Source organism: Saccopteryx leptura, chromosome 6, assembly GCF_036850995.1.
Source record: "Saccopteryx leptura isolate mSacLep1 chromosome 6, mSacLep1_pri_phased_curated, whole genome shotgun sequence".
NCBI classification, from domain to species: Eukaryota; Metazoa; Chordata; class Mammalia; order Chiroptera; family Emballonuridae; genus Saccopteryx; species Saccopteryx leptura.
This window is the reverse complement of record NC_089508.1, coordinates 106005880-106030364: the sequence shown is the minus strand read 5'-3', so window position 1 is coordinate 106030364 and position 24485 is coordinate 106005880. Positions and strand designations below refer to the sequence as shown.

At 36.3% G+C, this 24485-nt stretch overlaps 1 protein-coding gene and 1 pseudogene across 3 annotated transcripts in view; both read left to right on the top strand.

Moving 5' to 3' along the window:
- BAZ1A (bromodomain adjacent to zinc finger domain 1A) overlaps positions 1 to 24485 on the top strand; it is a 113315-nt gene that overhangs the window by 42223 nt on the left and 46607 nt on the right. For 2 of the 3 annotated variants that reach the window (XM_066342000.1, XM_066341999.1), the window contains exons 6-16: positions 1624 to 1711; positions 6359 to 6493; positions 8605 to 8704; positions 10119 to 10285; positions 12125 to 12220; positions 13353 to 13491; positions 15012 to 15158; positions 20824 to 20919; positions 21037 to 21261; positions 22362 to 22527; positions 22783 to 22896. In XM_066342000.1, the coding sequence (XP_066198097.1) occupies positions 1624 to 1711; positions 6359 to 6493; positions 8605 to 8704; positions 10119 to 10285; positions 12125 to 12220; positions 13353 to 13491; positions 15012 to 15158; positions 20824 to 20919; positions 21037 to 21261; positions 22362 to 22527; positions 22783 to 22896 (1473 nt within the window). The remainder of the gene's footprint in view (positions 1 to 1623; positions 1712 to 6358; positions 6494 to 8604; positions 8705 to 10118; positions 10286 to 12124; positions 12221 to 13352; positions 13492 to 15011; positions 15159 to 20823; positions 20920 to 21036; positions 21262 to 22361; positions 22528 to 22782; positions 22897 to 24485) is intronic. The other variant, XM_066341998.1, reaches the window with a different exon arrangement.
- Positions 17912 to 18376, top strand: LOC136376595 (cytochrome b-c1 complex subunit 7 pseudogene; annotated as a pseudogene).

The window sequence follows — 24485 nt, the reverse complement described above, 5'->3', positions numbered from 1 at the left end:
CAATCCCTGGTCAGGGCACATACAGGAACACATCAATGTTTCTGTCTCTTTCTCTCTCTCTTTCTCCCTCTCTCCCTTCTTCTCTCTCTAAAATCAATAAATAAAACTTAAAAAAAGAAATTTTTAAGAAATTATGGAGGATCCTATATATGAAGTACTTCTCATAAGAGAACTAAATTTTCAAAGCTGAGAAATGTGATGGTGTTTACAGATATGTCAGTCACATTTGTAATAGTTTATTCATTAGACACAAACATCTGACCAGTCTCTTCTCATTATTTAAGCAAGTTAAATAATAAAAATTGAGTGTTTTTTTTTTTTAAGGGAGAGGAGAAGAGATAGACTCTCACATGTGACCCAATCAGGATCCACCAGACAACCCGTGTCTGGGGCAGATGCTTGAACCAATCAAGCCACTGGCTGCAGAAGGGGAAGAGGGAGAGAAGGAGGAAAGGGAGGGGAAGAGGAGCAGATGGTCGCTTCTCCTGTGTGCCCTGACTGGGGATTGAACCCAGGACATCCACACGCCAGGCTGATGCTTTATCCACTGAGCCCACTGGCCAGGGCCAAAATTGAGAATCTTTAAAAATTCCTTTTGAGACCTAATCAAAAGAGAGAGGTAATGAGTATTTAATATTTGAAAGAACCAGCACTGTACATAGATATATTTTGGGGAAATCCCTATTGTTCGCTGTTGAGGTTAGGCTCTTAGTCATCTGAAAGTAAGTTGAAATTATCAACCAACTATCAACTTGCCATGTAGAAGCTAATCTTGCATTTTGTTTGATGTAAAATGTTTTTACTTATTCTCTCATCCCCGTTGCCCCATATATACTCATGTGTTCAAAGAAACGTGATGATTTTTTTGGGAGAGCCTCTACTTAAAAAACTTTTTTATAGTTTATTTATTCATAGAAACTTTTAATGTAGCTTTTTCTAAGAAACACATTGACTTAATTAAAACATTTACCTTCTAAAAACTTGACAGAAATACTTGTGTGTTGTTTATTACTGTTGTGGTTACTCTTTTTTAATTTGGGAGCAAGGGAGCATCAAAAATAGTATATTCTTAGAATCTTAAGAATTCTAATTCTCTTTCATTTTAATCCCATGAATTTGTTGGTTACCATGTGAAGTTTAAATACAAAATACTTTAGAATTTGACAAAACTCATGTTCAACTATGTTCACAATATCTGTTTGTATGTTGATTTACTTACTGTTATATGATAACTGGTAACCTACAGATTTTAATTTTTTAAAGCATTTTAATGGTGATAACTTATAGAAATGATCATCTAATTTTATAAGATATGGTTTATTCTCTGTAGTATATTTTCCTTGAGGTTTATTTGATTTCCAAGTTGTTCCTAAGCAATAAATGCATACCAGTATATACTATTTATACTGGACTTTTATAATAGATCCAGTCAAGTATATCTTATAACATTCTACCTAAATACATCTGTATAAAATTTCTTGTTACGCTTACATAAATACTATTAGAAAATGAAATGTTCTCTTATTAGGATTGAAATTAAGGCTGTGGATTTATAGAGATTATGGGGTTCAGATTGAATTGTTTAATACTAACACTTTGCTCTTTCTTACTTTCCCTCTTTAGTCGGAGAAAACACCTATTTTCTCGCGATAGACTAAAGCTTTTTCTAAAGCAACACTGTGAACAACAAGATGGAGTCATTAAAATTAAGGTAATTAGAACAGTGAAATTATTTGTTAGAAAGAAGAAAAAGGGAGAAATGAGTAGCCGTATAAACTTATAACATTGCAGAAATGTTATTTCAAAGTTGGTTGAAAATAACTCTCTTTTTATCTCAGGCCAATTTTTAGTTATTTTCTTTATAGTTATTGGATTAAATACTATTTTTGAAATTTCTGGAACTACTAGGTGGCATAGGTACTACTACTTTTTTTTCCTGGTAAAGAAGATTAACTAGGTGAGAAAAAAGGTTGTGGGTGGGGCTACTATAATTTCCTAATAGTGTGGTTCTGGCTCACAAAAATAGATCCAAAGAGTATTCTAAAATAGTTCCTACTAGAAAAAACAACACATATAAAAAGAACACCAGAGACCAATACTAATAAGCAAATAGATCATATTTTATTCATAATCACTAAAAGGGGAAAAAAATCAAATTTAGAAACCTCACATTATATACACTAAGTAAAAAATTAAATGGTACAACTTAGTCTTAAAAATGAGAACTATATAACTCACATACATTGGGTGAATTGCTAAATCTAAGTAAAAAAGCAATAGAATGGATGAGATGTATATATGTGTCAGAAATTAGCTATTGTATACTTAAGATTGATGCATTTTATTATATGTAAATGTACATAAAAAGAAAAGAAATGAAAAAAATATATGAGTTTACTCTATGTGAATAGTAGCATTTTAAATCTCTAGAGACCAAGATAGATTATTAAATAAAACTGGGACATTTGGTTAACTATTTGGAAGAATAAAATTAGTTTTAACTAAAAAGAAAAAAAAATTAAACATTTTACTTTATGCGTGCTGAAGTACTTACAAGAAGCAATAAAAAAGAAATTCCAAGACCTAGCCTGTTGGTTCCGTGGTAGAGCGTCGGCCCGGCATGTAGATATCTCAGGTTTGATTCCCGGTCAGGGCACACAGGCCAAACTGCTTCTCCACCCCTCCCACAAGGCTCGATTAGAGGAAGTTGGCCCTGGGTGCTGAGGATGGTTCCATGGCCTCCACCTCAAGTGCTAAAAAATGGCTCTGGTTGCAACAGAGCAAGGGCCCCAGATGGGCAGAGCATCACCCCCTAGGGTGCTTGCCAGGTGGATCCTCATTGGGGTGCATGCGTGAATCTGTCTCTGCCTCCCCTCCTCACACTGCATTTAAAAAAAAGGAAAGAAAGAAATACCAACGATGAGATAGATTTGCTTGACAGTATAAACATTCAGGTTTAAAATGTCATAAATGATTTCATAGATTTCAAGTGCCAGAGAAAAAATACTTTCATTGACTATAATGAGGAGCTCAAATCAAGCGGTTCTCAACCTGTGGGTCACGACCCCGGCAGGGGTCGAACTACCAAAACACAGGGGTCTCCTAAAGCCATCGGAAAATACATATTTCCAATGGCTTTAGCCGCTGAGAAGCCGTGCTACCGTCTGCAGCAGTGCTATTCAGCTTGAATGCACGCCGTTATGGACGTGCATTCCAAACTGAATGCCTGCGGTCATGCGCAGATGTGATTGCATCATCCCTCCGGGGCCTGAGGGGCGGGGGAAGCGTAATACGCTCCACAGTCCATAGCAGCGTATTACGTGTGTCCAGCGCTTGCTGAGGTCATCAGTTGGCGGGTGCAGCAAGCACCAGAGCACAGAAGCCTAGGAGGTGGAGAGGCAAGAGGCGGAGAGCCAAGATAGCCTGTGAGACAGCCTGCTAGTGTAAAAAAGGTTAATAATGTAAAAGCAGTACACACACCATACACACAATACTGTGTAAGTGTAAGGTGCTTTGTGTGTAATCATTACACAGTACACAAAGCAGCTTACACTTACACAAAGCACCATACATTTACACAGTGTGAACTACATCAGTCTTATACTATAAGAGACCACTATAAGATGTAGTTCACACTGTTCCCCAATGTATAATTATCTCCCATATCTCCCACTATTTCCCCATATTCTGAATGAGGAAACTGCTGAAATCAGCAGTTTCTGGTATTGAATCCGCCTCCTATTGATTTCATTGGGAGTGCGGCGAATTTTGTGGAAGAGAGCTCCCGAGAATCTCGGGTTACCACACAATCTGCCGCAGCCTCCTTTTGATTTCAATAAGAGGCGGAGAAATGACAGTTTCCGACACATTTCTTCCTCTCCTATTCAAGTCAATGGGAGGCCGCAGCAGATTCCGCTCAAATATAGAGCATCTATAGGAAACTTCAGTAGGAAAATAGACTAGACATGATCAAAATTCACAGTTGATAAAATATAAAAATTTGAAAGCATAAGATAATTTGAGCGGAATCTGCTGCGGCCTCCCATTGACTTGAATAGGAGAGGAAGAAATGTGTCGGAACTGCATTTCTGCCGTACAGGGGATCTCTCTTCTGCGGAATCCATGGGTCTCCCATTGAAGTAAATGAGATGTGGATTCCACCGCTGAAACCACTGCTTTATAGTGTGAAAGAGCCCTGAAAGATACCATGCTGTGCAGAAACTGCAGTGTATCCTATGACGTAGTTCACACTGTTCTATATTGAAAACTTGCCACTAATCTGGAAAAAACAGATCCACTAGTTAAGCAGCTATTTATCGAATGGTAGCCCCAATACACTAGGTAAGGAGGTCCGTTAGTAATAAATATTTCTCAATATATAATTAAATATTGTTTTTGTGATTAATCACTATGTTTAAATTATGTTTGATTTGTAGCAATGAGAATACATAATGCATATCAGGTATTTACATTCCGAATCATAACTGTAGCAAAATTACAGTTCTGAAGTAGCCACTAAAATTATTTTTTGGTTTGGGGTTACCGCAACATGAGGAACTGTATTGTGGGGTCACGGCATTAGAAAGGTTGAGAACCACTGAATTAGGACAACATAAACACTTCAGTAGGAAAATAGACTAGACATGATCAAAATTCACAGTGGATAAAATATAAAAATTTGAAAGCATAAGATAAAATCATCTGAAAGAAATAATTGTTTTAAATGTGAGCATATTTATGTATTGGTTTTGATAAGGAGAATGCTTAAATTATGCTTTATTGATAGCATTAAATTTCAGATAGTCATATAAAATGTTGCTTACAAGAAGTTAACAATTTTGATACTTATGTTAAGTGGCACTTGATAGGCAGTCAGTGAATATATATGTATGAATAGCAATATATATGTATTATAAATAGCCAATTTCTCTAATTTACCAAGACCTCTTACACATCAATGAACAAAAACAACCTAACTGGAAAAAGTGTTGAAGGACATCGACAGTTATTCACCAAGGAAAATTAATACTCAGTAAACATAGAAGGAAGTTCAACTTAACTTAATAAATAAATGAAAATTAAGGTGATCTTAAACATTTTTTTCTTAGAGTATAATGAAAGATTGTTAACAGATATCTGGTGCAAGGACATGCCAACACACACACACACACACACACACCCTCCATAAAGCAACAAAGTTTGATACCCAGTGTGGTGAATGTAGACTGTTGTTAGAAGGACCTACAAGTACACAAAGATGTGGGTATTTATGTTTGTTGTGTGATATGTGTGTGTGATTAAGGAACCTTAGCTAGTAAAGTATTAAAGCCTATTTTGATTTTTTTGAGTATATGTATTTGAAAAGAAACCACTCATGTACTTTATTTACACTTAAAGGGAAATTCTATATATTCAGGGGCTATGTGGGATAGTAGATAACCATCTTAATGGAATTTATAAAATCTTAATAGATTCTTGATTTGTTATGGCCAGAACTAATTTAATTTTAGGTGTTAAAATAGAAATATATAGAAAATTATGTTTGTAGTAGAAGTAATCCCATTTCATTAATGATTTTAAATTTTGTATCATTACTTTCTTACACATTTCCTGAAAGATATTTCTGTAAATGGTGCATGTTTTCTTCAAAGAATGATGATATTGTCTGTTAGACAAAAGTTAATATTTAGAATTGCTAATAAAAAAATAATCTAGAGTTGTACATGGATAAAAGGTGAACAAGTTCTGAATACAAAGTAAAAGGAGAGGAATTCTTTGGATTTAACAGTTATTCTAGAACCACTTCTCATAAATATGAGGTTGATTTCCTTGAACTTATATTCTGAGTTGAAACTTCATAGAAATTTGTCAGTATGTCTGCTTTTATCCAGATCCACTTTATAATTTGATACACAAAAATATTTGTTATCACCTCAAACTGAGAGTGAGGGGGACCTAAAAATATTCAGCAGTTAGGAAAGTATTAAGAAAAATTTATTAGTTAATACAATGGATTATTTATTTACATAAAAAATCTCATGCAAAATTAGTCAAAAGCAAAGCAAATAAAAAAGGATTCTTGTATAAATGTAATTTTGAAATAGTTTTAGAATTCAAGAAACTGTTGAAACATTCTTGAGTGGTTTATTTCAATTCTGGTTTTCTTTCTGGTAAAGCTAATTATATAGTTTTTAAAAGAATCAAGTAAACTAACAAAAATATATATTACTGTATAATAGCACAAGAAAATCTAATGTTTTGGACCTGATCTAACATGTCATATAACTGACATATTAGAGCATATCTATATATGTTTTGTTAATGTTATTATTATATCTTATCTTTTTTTTTTATGAAGGCATCAACTCTTTCAACTTACAAAATAGCAGACCAAGATTTTTCTTACTTTTTTCCTGATGATCCACCCACCTTTATCTTTAGTCCTGCTAACAGGAGAAGAGGGAGACCTCCCAAACAAGTATCTATTAGTCAGGTAAGTAGAGAATAGATAAAAATGACCTTGTAGTTCTTAAACTATTCAAAATCAAGAGTATCCTGACCAGGCCCTGGCACAGTTGATAGAGCATTAGACTGGGATGCAGAGGACCCAGGTTCAAAACCCCGAGGTCACTGGCTTGAGCAGGGATCATAGACATGACCCCATGGTTGTTGGCTTGAGCCCGAAGGTCACTGGCTTGAGCCCAAGGTCACTGGCCTGAGCAAGGGGTCACTGGCTCTGCTGGAGCCCCCTGGTCAAGGCACATATGAGAAAGCAATCAATGAACAACTAAGGAGTTGCAACGAAGAATTGATGCTTTTCATCTCTCTCCCTTCCTGTCTGTTTCTATCTGTTCCTCTCTCTGTCTCTCTCTCTCTTAGTCACTCACACACACAAAAATAGAGTAATATTTGGCTCCCCCACCTCCATAACCTGTAGGAAGGAACACATTTCTTCACACACACACAAAAATGGTGATAACTGCTCAGCAGTGAGGCTTGAAGAAGCTTCAAGTGTGAATTAGACATGGCTCTCATAGCACAGGGATTTATAGCACAGTGGAAGCAAGCGTAGAAGCAGTTACTAAAATATAAACTAGAATGAAATAGAGGGAATAAAATAAGCAAGTTAGAGAGATTATTTTCACAAAAAATAAAGTAGAAATAAACTTTTGACATTGTTTAACATTGGCCCCAGAATGTTTCTGACATGTCTTTGCTTCTTACATATTTGATGTCTACACCATCTAGTTTATAATGATTTTTTTGTTGTTGTTTATTTAATGCTTTAATGTTTTTAAGCTTCTCTTTATAAGTTAGCAGTGATTTTTTCTGGAACGCTTTTTCCTTTTTTTTTTTTTTTTTTTTTGCAAGAGACAGACAGGAAGGGAGACAGATGAGAAGCATCAACTCGTAGTTATGTCACTTTAGTTGTTCATTGATTGTTTCTTTTTTTCTTTTTTCTTTACAGAGACAGAGAGAGAGAATCAGAGAGAGGGATAGACAGGGATAGACAGACAGGAACGGAGAGATGAGAAGCATCAATCATTAGTTTTTCCTTGCGCGTTGCAACACCTTTGTTGTTCATTGATTGCTTTCTCATACGTGCCTTGACCGCGGGCCTCCAGCAGACCAAGTAACCCCTTGCTTGAGCCAGCGACCTTGGGCTCAAGCTGGTGAGCTTTTGCTCAAACCAGATGAGCCTGCGCTCAAGCTGGCGACCTCGGGGTCTCGAACCTGGGTCTTCCGCATCCCAGTCCGACGCTCCATCCACTGTGCCACCACCTGGTCAGGCCATTGATTGTTTCTTATACACACCTTGACAATGGTGCTCCAGCCGATCCCGTGACCCCTTGGTCAAGCCAGTGACCTTGGGCTCAAGCTAGCTACCTTGGAGTCATGTCTGTGATCCCACACTCAAGCCAATGACCCCGTGCTCAAGCTTGTGAGCCGGCGCTCAAGCCAGATGAGCCCGCGCTCTAGCCAGCAACCTTGGGATTTTGAACCTGGGTCCCCAGCGTCCCAGGTCAATGCTCTATTCATTGCACCATCACCAATCAGGCTCTGGAAAGTTTTTGTACTAATTTGTATAACTATAAAATTAAGTAATATTCTGTATGTTATGATTATAGTTATTAAAAGTTTGGTTATAAATCAGACAGAAAAGGACAAAACTGTATGCTTTTACTTATGTGGAACATAAAGCGAAAAGTAACAGGTTAACTAACAAAAAATTATAGGTAACAGACAACAGAATGGTGGTTGCTAGAAGGGAAGGGGATGGGAAAAGGTCAAATTGGGTTAAGGGGGTCAAAGACATGGTAGCAAAAGGAAACTAGACTTTGAGTGGTGAGCACACAATGGAGAACACAGATAACGAATTATATTGCTCTATGCCTGAAATTTACATGTTATTAACTATAAATGTTAATATTTTTTTAAATTTCTGTTAAACTCTAGAATAAAGCCTCATTTTAGTATAAAATAAGTATAATGGAGAAGGGCTAATAAGTTTTTTGTTTTTTATTCTTACCGTAAGAAGAATATAGACCATCAGTTTGTAAAAGTTGTGGTTCTGCAACCTTAGTTTCATGGTTTGTTTTTTAGGAGGACAGCATTGCTAATAAACGGACTATTGCAAGTTATAGGAATAAAGCTATTAAAGAAAGAGACAAACTTTTGAAACAAGAAGAAATGAAGTCACTGGGTGAGTGTTAACATTCTCTTCAAAAACTGTTTAGACCCTGGCCAGCTGGCTCAGTGGTAGAGCGTCGGCCTGGCGTGCAGGGGTCCCGGGTTCGATTCCCGGCCAGGGCACACAGGAGAAGCGCCCATCTGCTTCTCCACCCTTCCCCCTCTCCTTCCTCTCTGTCTCTCTCTTCCCCTCCCGCAGCGAGGCTCCATTGGAGCAAAGATGGCCTGGGCGCTGGGGATGGCTCCTTGGCCTCTGCCCCAGGCGCTAGAGTGGCTCTGGTCGTGACAGGGCGATGCCCCAGAGGGGCAGAGCATTGCCCCCTGGTGGGCGTGCCTGGTAGATCCCGGTTGGGCGCATGCGGGAGTCTGTCTGACTGTCTCTCCCCGTTTCCAGCTTCAGAAAAATACAAAAAAAACTGTTTAGATACAGGAAAGAATATTTCTCTGTGCCCAGGTTGGGATGTTTCTAAAATGGCATATTTCTGGATTTATTAAAAAAGCATAAATCAGCCTGACCAGGTGGTGGTGCAGTGGATAGAGCATCCGACTGGGATGCAGAGGACCCAGGTTCAAAACCCGGAGGTTGCCGGCATGAATACGGGCTCATCCAGCTTGAGCACAAGATCACTGGCTTGGGCATGGGATCATAAACATAACTCCATTGTTGCTGGCTTGAGCAAGGGGTCACTCGCTCTGCTATAGCTCCACCCCAATCAAGGCACACATGAGAAAGCAATCAATGAACAACTAAGGTGCTGCAACGAAGAATTGATGCTTCTCATCGCTCTCTTCCTGTCGGACTGTCCCTATCTGTCCCTCTCTCTGACTCTGTCTCTGTCAAAAAAAGAAAAAAAGCATAAATCAGTTTTTTCCTTTATGTATCTATTGATTTTTATGATAAATGAGACCTCTGCTTATCTCTTAAAACTATTTCAAGGTATAGCATATCCCACGTTAAACTGACCTAATGCTAAATTAAGCACAAGTTGAAATTTCTAGAGCTTACAAACTATTTTGGACCTTTTTTTTGATTCACAAACCCTTATAAAACATGGCTTCCCAAACTTAAGTGCATATGAATCACTAGGGATATTATTAAAAATGAAAATTCTAAATTTGGAGGTCTGGGTGGGAGAGGAGAGTCTGCATTTCTAAGGTGATAACCTGGCTGCTGATCTTAGGGCCACACTTAGAGTAGTGGGACTTTAAGGCAGGTTAGTGTTTGCCCCACTCTGGTAGCTTGTCTTCAACCCAGCCTAGTTGCTTTTCTGATTTTAATCACCTGCTGGCTTCCTCCAGGAATTTACAACCCCTATGAATCTCTGCTGATCTCATTTAACCTTAAATTATATCAGGATTCTTTTGTTACATTACTAAATGTGTTGCTTTCTTTCTGTGTACAATTCTAACGTTGACCTTCTCCACAGCTTTTGAAAAGGCTAAATTAAAAAGAGAAAAGGCAGATGCCCTAGAAGCAAAGAAAAAAGAAAAGGAGGATAAAGAGAAAAAGAAGGAAGAATTGAAGAAAATTGTTGAGGAAGAGAGACTGAAGAAGAAAGAAGAAAAGGAAAGGCTTAAAATAGAAAGGGAAAAGGTATCCTTTTAAATATATTAGCTGTTCTCTCTACATACATACAGTACATAGTGCTTCACACATTTAAATTCATGGTGAATTTTCAAGTGCTTTTACTATTTTCATTCACATTTATAGTTTGCACAGAGCAATGATAAACAGTATTGATTTATCTCCCTTTTGCTTTGAAAAGTTATTTAAGGTTCAACATGCCTTTACACTTCAAAGCTCCTTTTAAAGTGTAATTCTAAAGTTAATTTTTTTTATGATTTAGACTTACAAATTTAGGGAAAGTAATATGTGTAAAACCTTTAAAAGTAAAATACATAGTAAGAAAAATACAATAAAATTTATGACTAACAAGAATTATTACAGAGTTGTTATTCTCCTTGAAGAATAAAGTATCAGTGATAATAAGAACATTTCAGTAAATCTTTAGTATAATCTTTAGTGGTATATATTTCTTAGAGAATTCTATAACAGTTTTTTTTTTCCAAAGACAGTCGCTTTCATTGGTTCTTCTAAGGTATTCAGAAGTAGCCTTAGATGGTTATGTTATGCTTAGTGCTTATTAAAATTGCCTGAAGTTTTATGAATTATTTCAAAGAAGCCATTGTGCTGGGGGTGGGAGTGGCTGATACAGGGTGGGACAAAAGTACGATTATGGTTATTTGTATGGAAAGTAATGCAATAATTAATAAATAATGATACAAGAATAAATTGTGTTTTGTATACTCACAACTGTAGACCTACTTTTGCCCCACCCTGTATATATTCATTACAAATGGTAGAAAACAAAAAAACTACATGTAATCTAAATGGTAAGATTTAGAGATAGCACTGTTAGTACTTTCATTTATTTCTAATATTTATTCTGGACCTTAAGGGATCCAGCATTTATAATTTTGTATACTTTTTTGTTTAACATTATAAACATTTCTTCATGTTATTAAATTAAGTAAGGTAGAATTTTTAGTGACTGCTAAATAGTTAGATATAGCTAAGTGCTTTATAATTTTTTTGCCCAAAAGTAGTGATACTCTCTTCAAACTTGTGAAGAAATATTCTGCTTTTTTGATATGTCCCTGTATAAATTTGTAGATGTAGAATACTAGATCAAAGAGTAAGAGCATTTTTTAAACTTTCTATACATGTACATGGATATTTGTTCACCAACCATGTTGTGCTTATTTACCTGTTAGCAACAGTGAATGAGAATACCCATCCTATTATATCCTATAAGAATTATGCTGGAGAGGGGAGGGGGGTGACTTACTCAGCAGACTGTTCATGGCACAGTTAATAAGTTCTGTAACCATCCAGTCATTTTATGTTGAAAATTTGACAGGTGCACATCTGTTTACCTTTGATGTTCCTCAATTTTAAAGGAAGAATATTAACATATATTAAACATTTATTGGAAAAAATTATAGTAAAGTATTTTATTTGTACTCTGCTTTATTAGAGAATTTTAGGGTCAATATTTATCTTGCAGTTTCAAATAACCAGAACCAAGAAGTAAGAGTTTCAGAAGACCAAGTGAGCAAGAGAAATGGCCTGGATTAAAAAGAAAGAGAAGCTCACCAAGTGTATTCTAATATTGTTTTTACCTAACTGCTCCCTCTGTGTGTCTCTAGGCTGTCAGACAGGTTTAAATGAATCTTGAAAACAAGTGTGTTGCAAATGTAAGGGGAGGTTTTATTTTAGGTACTCATCAGTTGTTGGGTCTCAACTGCGGAGTTCCTGATTCAGGAGATCTGGGTTAGGACCCAAGAATTTATATTTCTTACAAGTTCCTGGGTGAAGCTGATGCTGCCTTATAAATTTCTCATAAGAATTTTTATTAACCTGTTGTTTTAGGAAAGAGAGAAATTACGTGAAGAAAAGCGAAAATATATGGAACACTTAAAACAGTGGAGTAAACCTAGAGAAGATATGGAATGTGATGATCTTAAGGTATAAGTTTGTTATGTGATGTTTCACACACTCATGTTCTATGTGCCCCATATGGCTTTGCTGATGAAATCTTTTTATTTAATAGTGACTTCTTCATATTTAACTGAGAGGAAATAGCCAATTAAGCAAATGCTATATTTAGAGTTTCAGAGTAGCATTTCCTAACAAACTTTGATAATGGTTTTTATTCTGCAGAAATAATTGATTGTTTACATTATCCTTGATAGTTCAATAACCACTGGGGCCAGGCATGCATTTAGCTTGGTTGCTAGGTAGAGTCTCCAGAAATGATCCGCATATTCAAACCAAACTCGTTCAGCTCAAATTATAAGAAAGTATTTCTAAGTCAGTATATGGTGAGTTAATTCTGTTCCATATCCCAAGGAGACCCCACATTGAAGATAATATTGGCACACTGTCTTGACCTCAGAATCTAGGTTAAAAGTCCCTCTCTGCTAGGACATATAGCCAGAAATATACTCTTCAGCCTAAGTTATGTTCTTAATTTGATGAAAAAGTCCTTAGAGACTATGGTTTGGTCAAGTTGAAATAAAGCCAGGACATCTGTAATTTTAAAAGTTTTTTTTGTTGTTTGTTTGTTTGTTTGTTTTTGTATTTGTCTGAAGCTGGAAATGGGGAGAGACAGTCAGACAGACTCCCGCATGCGCCCGACCGGGATCCACCCGGCACGCCCACCAGGGGCGACACTCTGCCCACCAGAGGGTGATGCTCTGCCCCTCCGGGGCGTCGCTCTGCTGCGACCAGAGCCACTCTAGCGCCTGGGGCAGAGGCCAAGGAGCCATCCCCAGCGCCCGGGCCATCTTTGCTCCAATGGAGCCTTGGCTGCAGGAGGGGAAGAGAGAGACAGAGAGGAAGGAGGGGGGGGGTGGAGAAGCAAATGGGTGCCTCTCCTATGTGCCCTGGCTGGGAATCGAACCCGGGTCCCCCACACGCCAGGCCGACGCTCTACCGCTGAGCCAACCGGCCAGGGCTTAAAAGTTCTAAAGGTGATTTTGGTAAACATTCAACATTGAGAGCCACTAGTGAAATAATTCATATTAGGTAAAGAATATATCTCCCTTTTACAAGTTCCTATACATCAAGTAGTTAGATAAATTGTTTAATCTTGCAGGAACTTCCAGAACCAACTCCAGTGAAAACTAGACTACCTCCTGAAATCTTCGGTGATGCTCTGATGGTTTTGGAGTTCCTTAATGCATTTGGGGAACTTTTTGATCTTCAAGATGAATTTCCTGAGGGAGTAACCTTAGGTAAGTATATTGCTGTGTTATAGGTCACCCTAAAATTAGTACCTTAAAAGAACAAATTAATATTTCTCAGAGTTCTGTGGAGTCACTGGACCTAGCTCTGTAGTCCTCTCTTGGGTCTCATGTGGTTACTCTCAGATAGTGGCTGGACTTGGGTCATCTGTAGGCTTACCTGGCTACGTGTTCAAGATGGCTTCTTCACACACATGCCCGGTGCCTTGGTGCTCCTCCACATGGCATCCCACTCCATTAGAGTAGCCTATAGTTCTTATGTGGCAGCTGAGGGCTCCAAGAGGCAGGAAACAGAAAATGCCAACCTACCTAAAGGCTAGAACTGGAACTGGCAGGCCTTATTTGTGCCATATTCCATTGTTCAGGCCTGCTGGGATTCAAGGGAGTGAAAGAAAATACTCTGCTCCTTGAGGTTGGCCTGGTAAGTAAGTGCAGGGGGGAAGGAAGTGACATCAGCTGTATTCGGAAACAAGTTGATACCTACCTTTAATTTGTGATTCTCTTTTGCTTTTCTACTTACATACTTTTATTTTATGTAAACATCATTTTTAAGAACTATTAGTATGAGGAGAGCTTTGGATCCCATTTTGGATCTTTATCTGTCAAATAGTAAAATAATTTCCTAAGACCCTCCAAGTGAAGACCCTCAAAAACAGAATTATAATGCCACTCTTATTTTTTTTTTTTCTGATTTTTTTATTGATTTGAGAGAGAAAGGGAGGAAGGGAGAGAATGAGGAGAAGTAAGTGAGAGAAGCATCAACTTGTTTCTCTTAGTTCCATTTAATTTTGTACTCATTGATTGCTTCTTGCACCTACCCTGCCTTGGTATCAAACCCTGGCCCCGGTGCGTCAAGTCAATGCTGTATCTACAGTGGCACCCAGCCAAGGTGCCACTCTTATTTTAATAAGAGTGCATTCTTCAGGAGGGCTTTTACATTCCTTCAGTTTCTCTTTATGAGCTAGGTGAGGTATGAATCATTGTGCCTTACAAGTCAAAAGGGTCTAAACAATGCTGGTTTAGATAAGATGAATTAGATAAGAAATATTTGTGACTTGGATGCAATATTAGGATTACACCTAATGCTGATGATTATTTCTATGCACTATTTGGTAAAAGTAATATCCTACATAGCTCTGAAGAACAACAGTAGGGCAACAATAACCAATCTTTACAATGTTATTCAAATTAGAATAAAATCATAATTTTTAAAATGCCTTAATTTGTACCTCAAATTTAAACTTAGGTGAAATATTGTATTGATCTACTGAGTCTAATTTGGCTTTCTAAATGCAGTGATTTTGGCTTATGAATTTTTGGGGATTTATTATAATCATTATAATTGTTTTTGGAGTTTGCCTTAGATGATACTTGGCTCTACTTTGATAAATGGGCACTTAAAAAAATAGTTACACAGGCTATTGTTGATTGACATGTTTATTATTCCATTGGAGTTGTTTTTACACTACATGAACAGAACTTTAAATTCATTTCAAACGTTTTATTCACAGAAGTGTTAGAGGAAGCTCTTGTAGGAAATGACAGTGAAGGCCCACTATGTGAATTGCTTTTTTTCTTCCTGACTGCCATCTTCCAGGCGATAGCTGAAGAAGAAGAGGAAGTAGCCAAAGAGCAAATAACTGATGCTGACACCAAAGGTCAGAACTCATACTACTATTGATTGGTAGTGGCTTTGTAGTGACACTCATTTTGGAAGGTTATTTTAAAATTAACTTGCTTTACAGTTAGAAAATATAATTGTTCAAGTTACCAAATTCTTGAGTCTTACACTTGGAACATGTTATCAGTTTTTTTCTAAAAACTTTGTTTTAATGTATCCTGTTTCTGATGACCTTAAAAATATTTCCTCCCCAACTTATCTTACTTTAGATTTCTCCTAAGATGTGGTAGCATTACAGATTTCATTGACAATGAAAAAAAAAATCATTGATTTTTAGCAGAGTTTTTGCCTCCCCAAAGGAAATATTTTAATTATTGTTATTAATATTTTAAATTGAAAATACTGTTGATTTTATTTTATATCTGGCAGTTTTTAAATTAAAGTTAAGTAAAATTTAATTTTTTATTTTGTTCAGTTTGAACTGGAAATTTTGCTCTTTAAATTCTATGTACTTAAATATCTAGAGTCAGTGTGTCGTACATATTAATGCAGAAATAATTTTTGGGTAAACCATTTTATTTTTAAAACAGTGTTTTGTTTATACTTTACCTCAATCAGAGGAATTGTTAAGTCTTTATATTAAGAGAGTGATTTGGCTTCCTAAATGAAACTTTGTGAGCTTTTCCACTTATGGAATTTAGAATCAGAAGCTTTTATTAAACAATACTTAAGTGTATTGCACAAAAATTCACAATAATAAATAACTATTGGGCTTGACCAGTTAGTAGTGCAATGGATAGAGCATCAGTCAGACAGGGACGCGGAGAACCCAGGTTCGAAATCCTGAGATCACAGGCTTGAGCACGGGCTCATCTCGCTTGAGCACGGGCTCACCAGCTTGAGCATGGGGTCACTGGCTTGAGCGTGGGATCACAGATATGACCCTATGGTCTCTGGCTTGAAGCTCAAGGTCGCTGGCTTGAGCAAGGGGTCACTCGCTCTGCTAGAGCCCCTTGGTCAAGGCACATAAGAGAAAACAATCAATGAACAACTAAAGACCCATAACAAAGAATTGATGTTTCTTATCTCTCTCCCTTCCTGTCTGTCTGTCCCTATCTGTCCCTCTCTCGTGTCTCTGTCTCAAAAAAAAAAAATTAGTATTGTTGGCCTTAGATAATTCGAGCTCATTTTCCTCTATGCTTGATTCTTGGAGCAAAAGGATGATAAGGAGTATCCATCCAGTGTGTTGGTTGCCTTTTGATTTTACAGTCTGAGTTCAAGCAGAATATATTCCCTAGCTTTAGTACTAATTGCCAGAGATCCCCTATCAAGGCCGTATTTAGCAATGTGGTCCTCATTGTCATCACAGGTAACTTAGTTAATTAAATGAGATTCTACTAAAGGGAAGATAGAAGGGTAAATCCATTTTTAAAACGTCTAAAAATTATCTAAGATAACAAGTTCCAGCACTAAAGATAGATTATCTGCAGATAATGTAATACATATTTATTGTAGCCATGATGTTGTCTTAATAACCAATAACATCACAGGGTTATTGATCAAGTTCTTAATTATGTCTTAATACAAGACATAAAACTATATTTAATTCAGGACTTGAAGTAGGTGAAAATTGTAGTTTTGGAAGTCCCGATGACAAAAAATGGGTGGCAAGAAAATTGTATTGAAAAATCAGCTAGTGTAAAGGAAAAATATATGTGACTCTTAGTATTTGTATTGTCATTCTATTTTGTATTCATGTTTTGTTTGATCTGTAGTTTTTATAGCTCTACTCCTTTATGGAACTATCTATAAATATAAATGTAAGGTCTCTGAGTGAGTATTGACCATTAAATAAAGGCTTTAATGCTCCTTTTGAAAATATTTATTTAATGTTGGGAAAACACACTTTGGAATTTTTTACTTTTTTCTCACTTTTTTATTATTGGCCACATTTTACATAGTTATGTCAGTTTCCGTAAGGGCCCTAGATTGTTCCCCTAGGTATTTCTTGTATGTCTTCCCATCTCAGCAAAAATAAAAGCTTTTCCGTAATTTTCCTAAAGCAATTGAATAGTCAGATGGGATTGAATATTCTCTTAACTGTCCCTTTAGCTGGTCTTAATAGTAAGGTGTTCTCCTGCTATTTCTAGAAAGGAGGAAATAGGACAAAAGGGAAAAGTATTAATTTATCTAAGTGATGAGAAAACTGAGGTTCAGTGAGGTTATTTACTGAATATCATATAGCTAATAAGTGATTTAAGACATTATATATGCATTATTTCACTTAATCCTCTTATCACCTTTGTGAGGTAGATATGATTATTTTCTGTCTTTTATTTTGTGTGTGTGTGTGTGTGAGACAGAGAGAGGGACAGATAGGGCAGACAGACAGGAAGGGAGAGAATGAGAAGTATCAATTCTTTGTTGTGGCTCCTTAGTTGTTCATTGATTGCTTTTTCATATGTGCCTTGACCGAGGGGCTCCAGCAGAGCGAGTGACCCCTTGCTCAAGCCAGCGACCTTGAGCTTCAAGCTGGAGACCATGCGGTCATGTCTATGATCTCACACTCTAGCCAGCGGTCCTGCACTCAAGCCAGATGAGCCTGTGCTCAAGCTGGCGACCTCAGTGTTTCAAACCTGTGCCCTCTGCATCCCAGTCTGACGCTCTATCCACTGCTCCATCACCTGGTCAGACATCTGCCTTTTACGTATAAAGAAACTTAGACTGAAGGAGTTTAATTAACTTGCCCAAAGACACACAGTTAATAAAAAAGTGATGGGATAGAGTCCTGGGTCAAAATGGCGAGCAGGCCTGCTGTTGCAGCATCAAGCCAGTGGCTGGAGGGTATTTGAAAATGGTATTATAATGCTGCAGGATTCAATAAATTGGGGTTAATGTGAGATGATACATTACATGTGAATGATGATGTAGCAGAAGCCATAAAAAGGCTTCCAGAGAATGTCTATAATGACAGGGTGTTTCGCATTAAGAGAGCACTGGACCTGTCCATGAGGCAACAGATCTTGCCTAAAGAGCAGTGGACAAAATATGAGGATAAATTCTACCTTGAACCATATCTGAAAGAGGTTATTCGAGAAAGAAAAAAAAGAGAAGACTGGGCAAAGAGATAATCATGTAATCAAAATCTGTGGATGCATCAGTCCTTAGTATTTTAATGATGTTTAAGCATGAAATGTATAATTTAGAACATCTGAGTTGCAGATACTTTAAATAAATGTCTATTATAATTTTTTTAAAAAAGTGATGGGATAGAAACTCGGGCAGTCTGGTGTAGAGCCTCATAATAACTATGCTATAATGGCAAAGAATTTGAAGTTTTGAATATTTATTTCCTTAGCATTGCCCATAAAATTATCTGTCTTCAAGAAGATCTAATTTCTTGTTTGGTCTCTCTGTTGTTATATCAAATCTTGGAGATTTTACCAGCAGTTTTTAAAATCTTATATTAAAAATATCTATTCCTCACTTTAGTTTTACATCACATAAACTTAAAGTCCTTCAAAGTATAGGGATAAGAGCATCCTTCTTATAGAGTGTAGTTTTGTATATTTGCTGAGATGTCATTGATTAGTGTTGGAATTTTATGTACATAATTCTAGATTACTGTGATAATAAAAGTTTCTTTTAGATAGTCATAACACACACAGTTCAACTCTATATTCTCTTGATATGATGTATACAAGTGACCATCTCTAAACAAATCCTAGAGTGATATTTACACTTTCTGGAGAGTACCATTTGGTAGATAAATTAAGTAATACATATTTTAACTGTTATTTTGTCGGTTACTCATCTCCTAAGGTCTTCATAGCCTTTGTCCTGGGAAATTATAACTTACTATAGATAAAATAGGTTGAACATAGTGATTGCTGCAAAAGAAAGGGCCAGTACACTTTTACAACTCTACATCTAGGACTGTTGCCAATTTTAGAGTGCCTATTAATTTTGTTTTTCTTTGTATTTAAAATAAAATTGAGAAAGTTTTAGGTCCCTCATGAGGAAGAGTATAATGTCTCTTTGGACTAGATTTATAGCCTGGTAGGAAAAACTTCTGCATATATGTAAAATTTAGTCAGATAATTTATTCTGTGTATACGGTTTATGCCTATGTGCCATGAAATTGTCAATGATTGTAATGAGACAGGATCCCAGAGCTGCCTTTTTCTTATAGTAAAGGACAGCAGTTACGTTCTCTAAGACTCATTTTGCGAGATTGTGAACTTCGGATAGTAGAAGTTGAATGAACCACAGAACCAGTTTAGCCCAGTGAATTTTCAAACTCTAATTCATGGAGTCCTTCAAGTTCCTTGATGCCTCTTCAGGAGAGTTGGAAAGATGAATGGATAGGTTTGTTATCTCCATACCCCAGTTTAACCAAGGGATCTTTTATCCCTTTTTTATCGGGTTTCCAAGAAATATTTGAAGAATTTAAAAACTGCTGATCTAGACTCACCCCTTTAAGATTGAGTGACTTGTCTAAAGGCTACATACCGAGGAACTAGGGACTGGCAGATCTAAGGCTAGAATATATATTATCTGACGCAGTCTGCAGCTGTGTCTACTGTATATAGTGACATAACAGATGTTTTATAAGCGTAACGTTTTTCATAGTGGACACTCCAATTTTTTTATCATCTATATATTATAATTAGAAATAATTATATATACTATTGCTTTAAATACATCTGTGCTTGTAGATTTGCTCTTTAGTCCTATTTGTAGGCTAAGCACTGTTTTTCAAAAGCTAAAGCCATTACTTTGAAAATACAGGAAAATCTTCCTATTGTTTCTTGGATCAGAGAGTTTTCAAAATAAAAACAAAATTGAAATATACAGGGTAAATCAATGGATAAGAGAGCATTGTTGGCTTTAAGTTATTTATTTTTTTTTCAGAGACAGCGAGAGAGTCAGAGAGAGGGACAGATAGGGACAGACAGACAGGAACAAAGAGAGATGAGAAGCATTGATCATCAGTTTTTCGTTGCGACACCTTAGTTGTTCATCGATTGCTTTCTCATATGTGCCTTGACCATGGGCCTTCAGTAGACCTTGTAACCCCTTGCTCAAGCCAGCGACCTTGGGTCCAAGCTGGTGAGCTTTTGCTCAAACCAGATGAGCCCGCACTCAAGCTGGTAACCTCGGGGTCTTGAACCTGGGTCCTCCGCATCCCAGTTCGATGCTCTATCCACTGTGCCACTGCCTCGTCAGGCAGCTTTAAGTTCTTTTAGCTCTTTTTATATGCTGGTTTTGTGATGGTTACAACCTATACTTTGTTATGATTCCATCTTAAAATATTTATAAAATATTGGATATCTTCAAGTAGATTCTGATTTTCATAGTAGACGTTTCTAAAAGTTATATTGAGCAAGATTTGTTTTTAATTTTAAAGTGTATTTTGCCATTTTTTGGAAGGTGTGTGTACATCTTGTTGGTAACTTAGAAGCTGTCTTCTCTATGTTAAGTAAGGAAAATATTAATGTGTGGTGCGTGTTGCAGAAGGTATAGTTTTAGGTGGAGACTAGGCAGAATGTAAATGATGCATGTACTGTACCTCATGTTGGTTTTTTTGAGGTTGGTGGATATTAAGCTGTTTGCTGTTTCTTTCGTCATTGTAAAAGGGCATTGTTCCCAAATATTCAAGCTTTGATTTGCACTAGAGTAAAGTATTTATTTCCTTAAAGATTTAACAGAGGCTTTGGATGAAGATGCAGACCCCACAAAATCTGCACTGTCTGCAGTTGCATCTTTGGCAGCTGCGTGGCCGCAGTTGCACCAGGGTATGTGTGGGCTTTTTTTTAATTGGCTTTTTATTTTTAATTTTATAAAGGTACATTTTGCATTGCTAAGGATTTATGGTTTATATTCTAACTGACTATTTTCATTTTTAACTATAGGCTGCAGTTTGAAAAGTTTGGATCTTGATAGCTGCACTCTTTCTGAAATCCTCAGACTGCACATCTTAGCTTCAGGTGCTGATGTAACATCAGCAAACGCAAAGTACAGGTATCAGAAACGAGGAGGATTTGATGCTACAGATGATGCCTGTATGGAGCTTCGTTTAAGCAGTCCCAGCCTCGTGAAGAAACTGTCAAGCACATCGGTGTATGATTTGTCACCAGGTAAACTTTGCAAGTTGGAATTTGTATAACCTTTCCACTTTCTCCCTTCTTATCCCTCTTACACCCAGGACACTAGGTAGCTGATGAGAAATTTTAGATGATAAGCAGTTGTAAAAGAGAAAGAGAGAAAGCAGTCTAAAAGGAAAAAAAAAAGTGTTATTATACCCATAGTGACCTAAATTGAAACTGCTAGTATTGTTCATATTAGCTTTAATTATTTATGAATCTATTAAGTTTGTGTGTGTGTGTTTGAATCTACTAAGTTTAAAAGGACAAGTGAGAATTAGCTTTCATTTTTATTAGTCTATCAGAAGTTTAAGTTGTAGATGCTAAATTCTAGTGTTTGCTTGAATAAATGTTTGAAGTATGAGAAACAGTATAAAAGTTAAGATAAAGTTATTTTCATTTCCTTTTTTAAATAAAAAGTTTAATATACAAATATAGGGAGTTTAATTTGATATGGTTAAGAGGAAAAAAAGATAAAATAAAAGTAGAGGACGTTAATTCCTAACATTCATGTAGTTTTTATAATTTATACTAGTGTTTTTGAGCCGTCTTTTCAGAATAGCAATTTGCTTATTGCCATTTTTTTAATCATGTGGTTATAATTTAGTTTTGATTTGAACTTTATATGTGAGCCTATAAATTAAAACTTGAAAATTAATTCTTTTTAGTTAAAATTATATCCATTTAATTAGTATATAAGGTAGTCATTATATTTGGAATGCCTTACATATCACATAACCGTTGAATTGGACTCAAAGTTGCTTTTCTCTGAAGACATGCCATTGGCATGTATGAGCTTAAGAGACATTCCCCTATTCTTAGGCATGTTCACATTGAGCCACAAATTTAAAAATTTCAAATACAATTCCGTTATTTTTCATCAATAATACAGAAGTTTTGCCTGATTTGTGGCGGCGCAGTGGATAAAGCGTTAACCTAGAATGCTGAGATCACCGGTTTAAAACCCTGGGCTTGCCTGGTCAAGGCACATATATGGGAGTTAATGCTTCCTGCTCCTACCTCCCTTTCCTCTCTAAAATAAATAAATAAAATCTTTAAATAATAATACAGACATTTTTACCAATTTTTGACAGGAGAGAAAATGAAGATACTTCACGCACTCTGTGGGAAACTACTGACCCTAGTTTCTACTAGGGATTTTATTGAAGATTATGTTGATATATTACGACAGGCAAAGCAGGAGTTCCGGGAGCTAAAAGCAGAACAACATCGAAAAGAGAGGGAAGAAGCAGCTGCTAGGTAAAAGACAGTTATAGTCAGTTGTGCTAATGAAAGCTGTTGATTTCTTTGCATGTAGAATCATATTTCACATTAGGCTGCAATGTGACATTGGCTCACACTGATGTTTACTGGCTTTATTAAGAGGTTATGAATGGATTGCTACATTATGGTTTTGTGATAACATTTGAAGCATTTGCCGTAATTTAATGATGAAAGGCAAGATGCTAAAACTTAAAACCATCAGATAGACTAATTTTTTGTTTTAACTTTCAGAATTCGTAAAAGGAAGGCAGAAAAACTTAAGGAACAAGAACAAAAAATGAAAGAGAAACAAGAAAAATTGAAGGAAGATGAGCAAAGAAATTCAACTGCAGATATATCTAATGGGTATGGTTTGAGTTACACTGTTCATCTTGCTTTTCATAAAGAATAAAAACCAGCACCTTAAAATTTAAAATGCTTTCAGAATTTTTAGAACACTAGTTTTCTTTAGGTGTAATAATTATGTGAGCCTATGAAAGTTACATAGTGTGTGCGTGTGTGCGTGTGTGTGTGTGTGTGTGTGTGTAGTCTATATACTGTCTATCAAGTATACATGTGTTATGTTTTTAAAAATATTTCTATGGAATCTAAAACTCATTTTCTCATGGGATTAATGTTATTAATGATAATTTCTCAGAAAACTTTTAATAGGATACTTTTAACCAGTGATATATTTCTAGCATTAATAGTGTATCCCTCCTCCACCACCACCCTGATCACGGTTGTGCACTATGTTTCACAGAGCTCCTCAGAGCCTGCTGAGGAAGAGAGATGAGGTTGGAGGTTTTGGTAGAAGATATAAAAAAAGGATGAAGCACCATAAGTAATTCAGTGACTGCCTAAGTATTTTATTGCATTTCAAAATATTTGGGATGAAGATTGGCTATGAAGACAGATGGGGATTTTTCTATATTGTAGATGCCAAACCATATTCAAATTTAGCAGAAAGAATAATTTTTTAAACAAAATCTGCAAAGGAATGTTCTAAAAAGTATTCTAAAATTAGTATACTGACTTCTGATTATACTTATGTGTACAAATACCCTTTTAAGTCTGAATATCATAGATCAAACTTGAAATAGCTATATTGTATATGGCCACCAACAGTTGAATTTAGATGCCTTAATAAAATTAATAGATATGACACCTTAAGTATAAGCAAACAAAGGAAAAAATAGATTATTAGATTTCATCAAAATTAAAAACATTTTTGCTTTTAAGAACACTGTCAAGAAAGTAAAAAGACAACCCAATGGAAGGGAAATAATATTTGCAAATCTTATATTTGATAATGGTCTAATGTCCAGAATAGTTAAAAAACTCATACAACTCAACAATAAAAAGACAACCCAATTAAAAACCGGGCAAAGGATTTTAATAGGCATTTCTCCAAAGAAAATAAATAAGAAGCATTCGAAAAGATACTCAACTTCATTAGTTATTAGGGAAATGCACATCAAAATCACAATGAGATACCACTTCACATTCACGATGATGAGAGACAATAACAAGTGTTGGTGAGAAAGTGGGAAAAACTAGAACTCTCATAGATTGATGGTGGAGACATGAAATGGTACAGCTGCTTTTAATAAGTTTGACAGTACCTCAGACAAACTATATGATACTATATGACCCAGAAATTCCACTTGTAGGTATATACCCAAGAGAATTAAGAACATACATTTACCCAAATATGTAAACATGAAGGTTTATAGCAACAGTATTTTTTTTCCATGAGAGAGGCAGAGACAGGAAGGGAGAGAGACAAGAAGCATCAGCTCGTAGTTGTGTCACTTTTAGTTGTTCATTGATTAAGCTTTCTCATACATGCCTTGACCGGTAGGTTCTAGCCAAGCCAGTGACACCTTGCTCAAGCCAGCGACCATGGGGTCATGTCTATGATCCCATGCTCAAACCAGCAACGCTGCACTCAA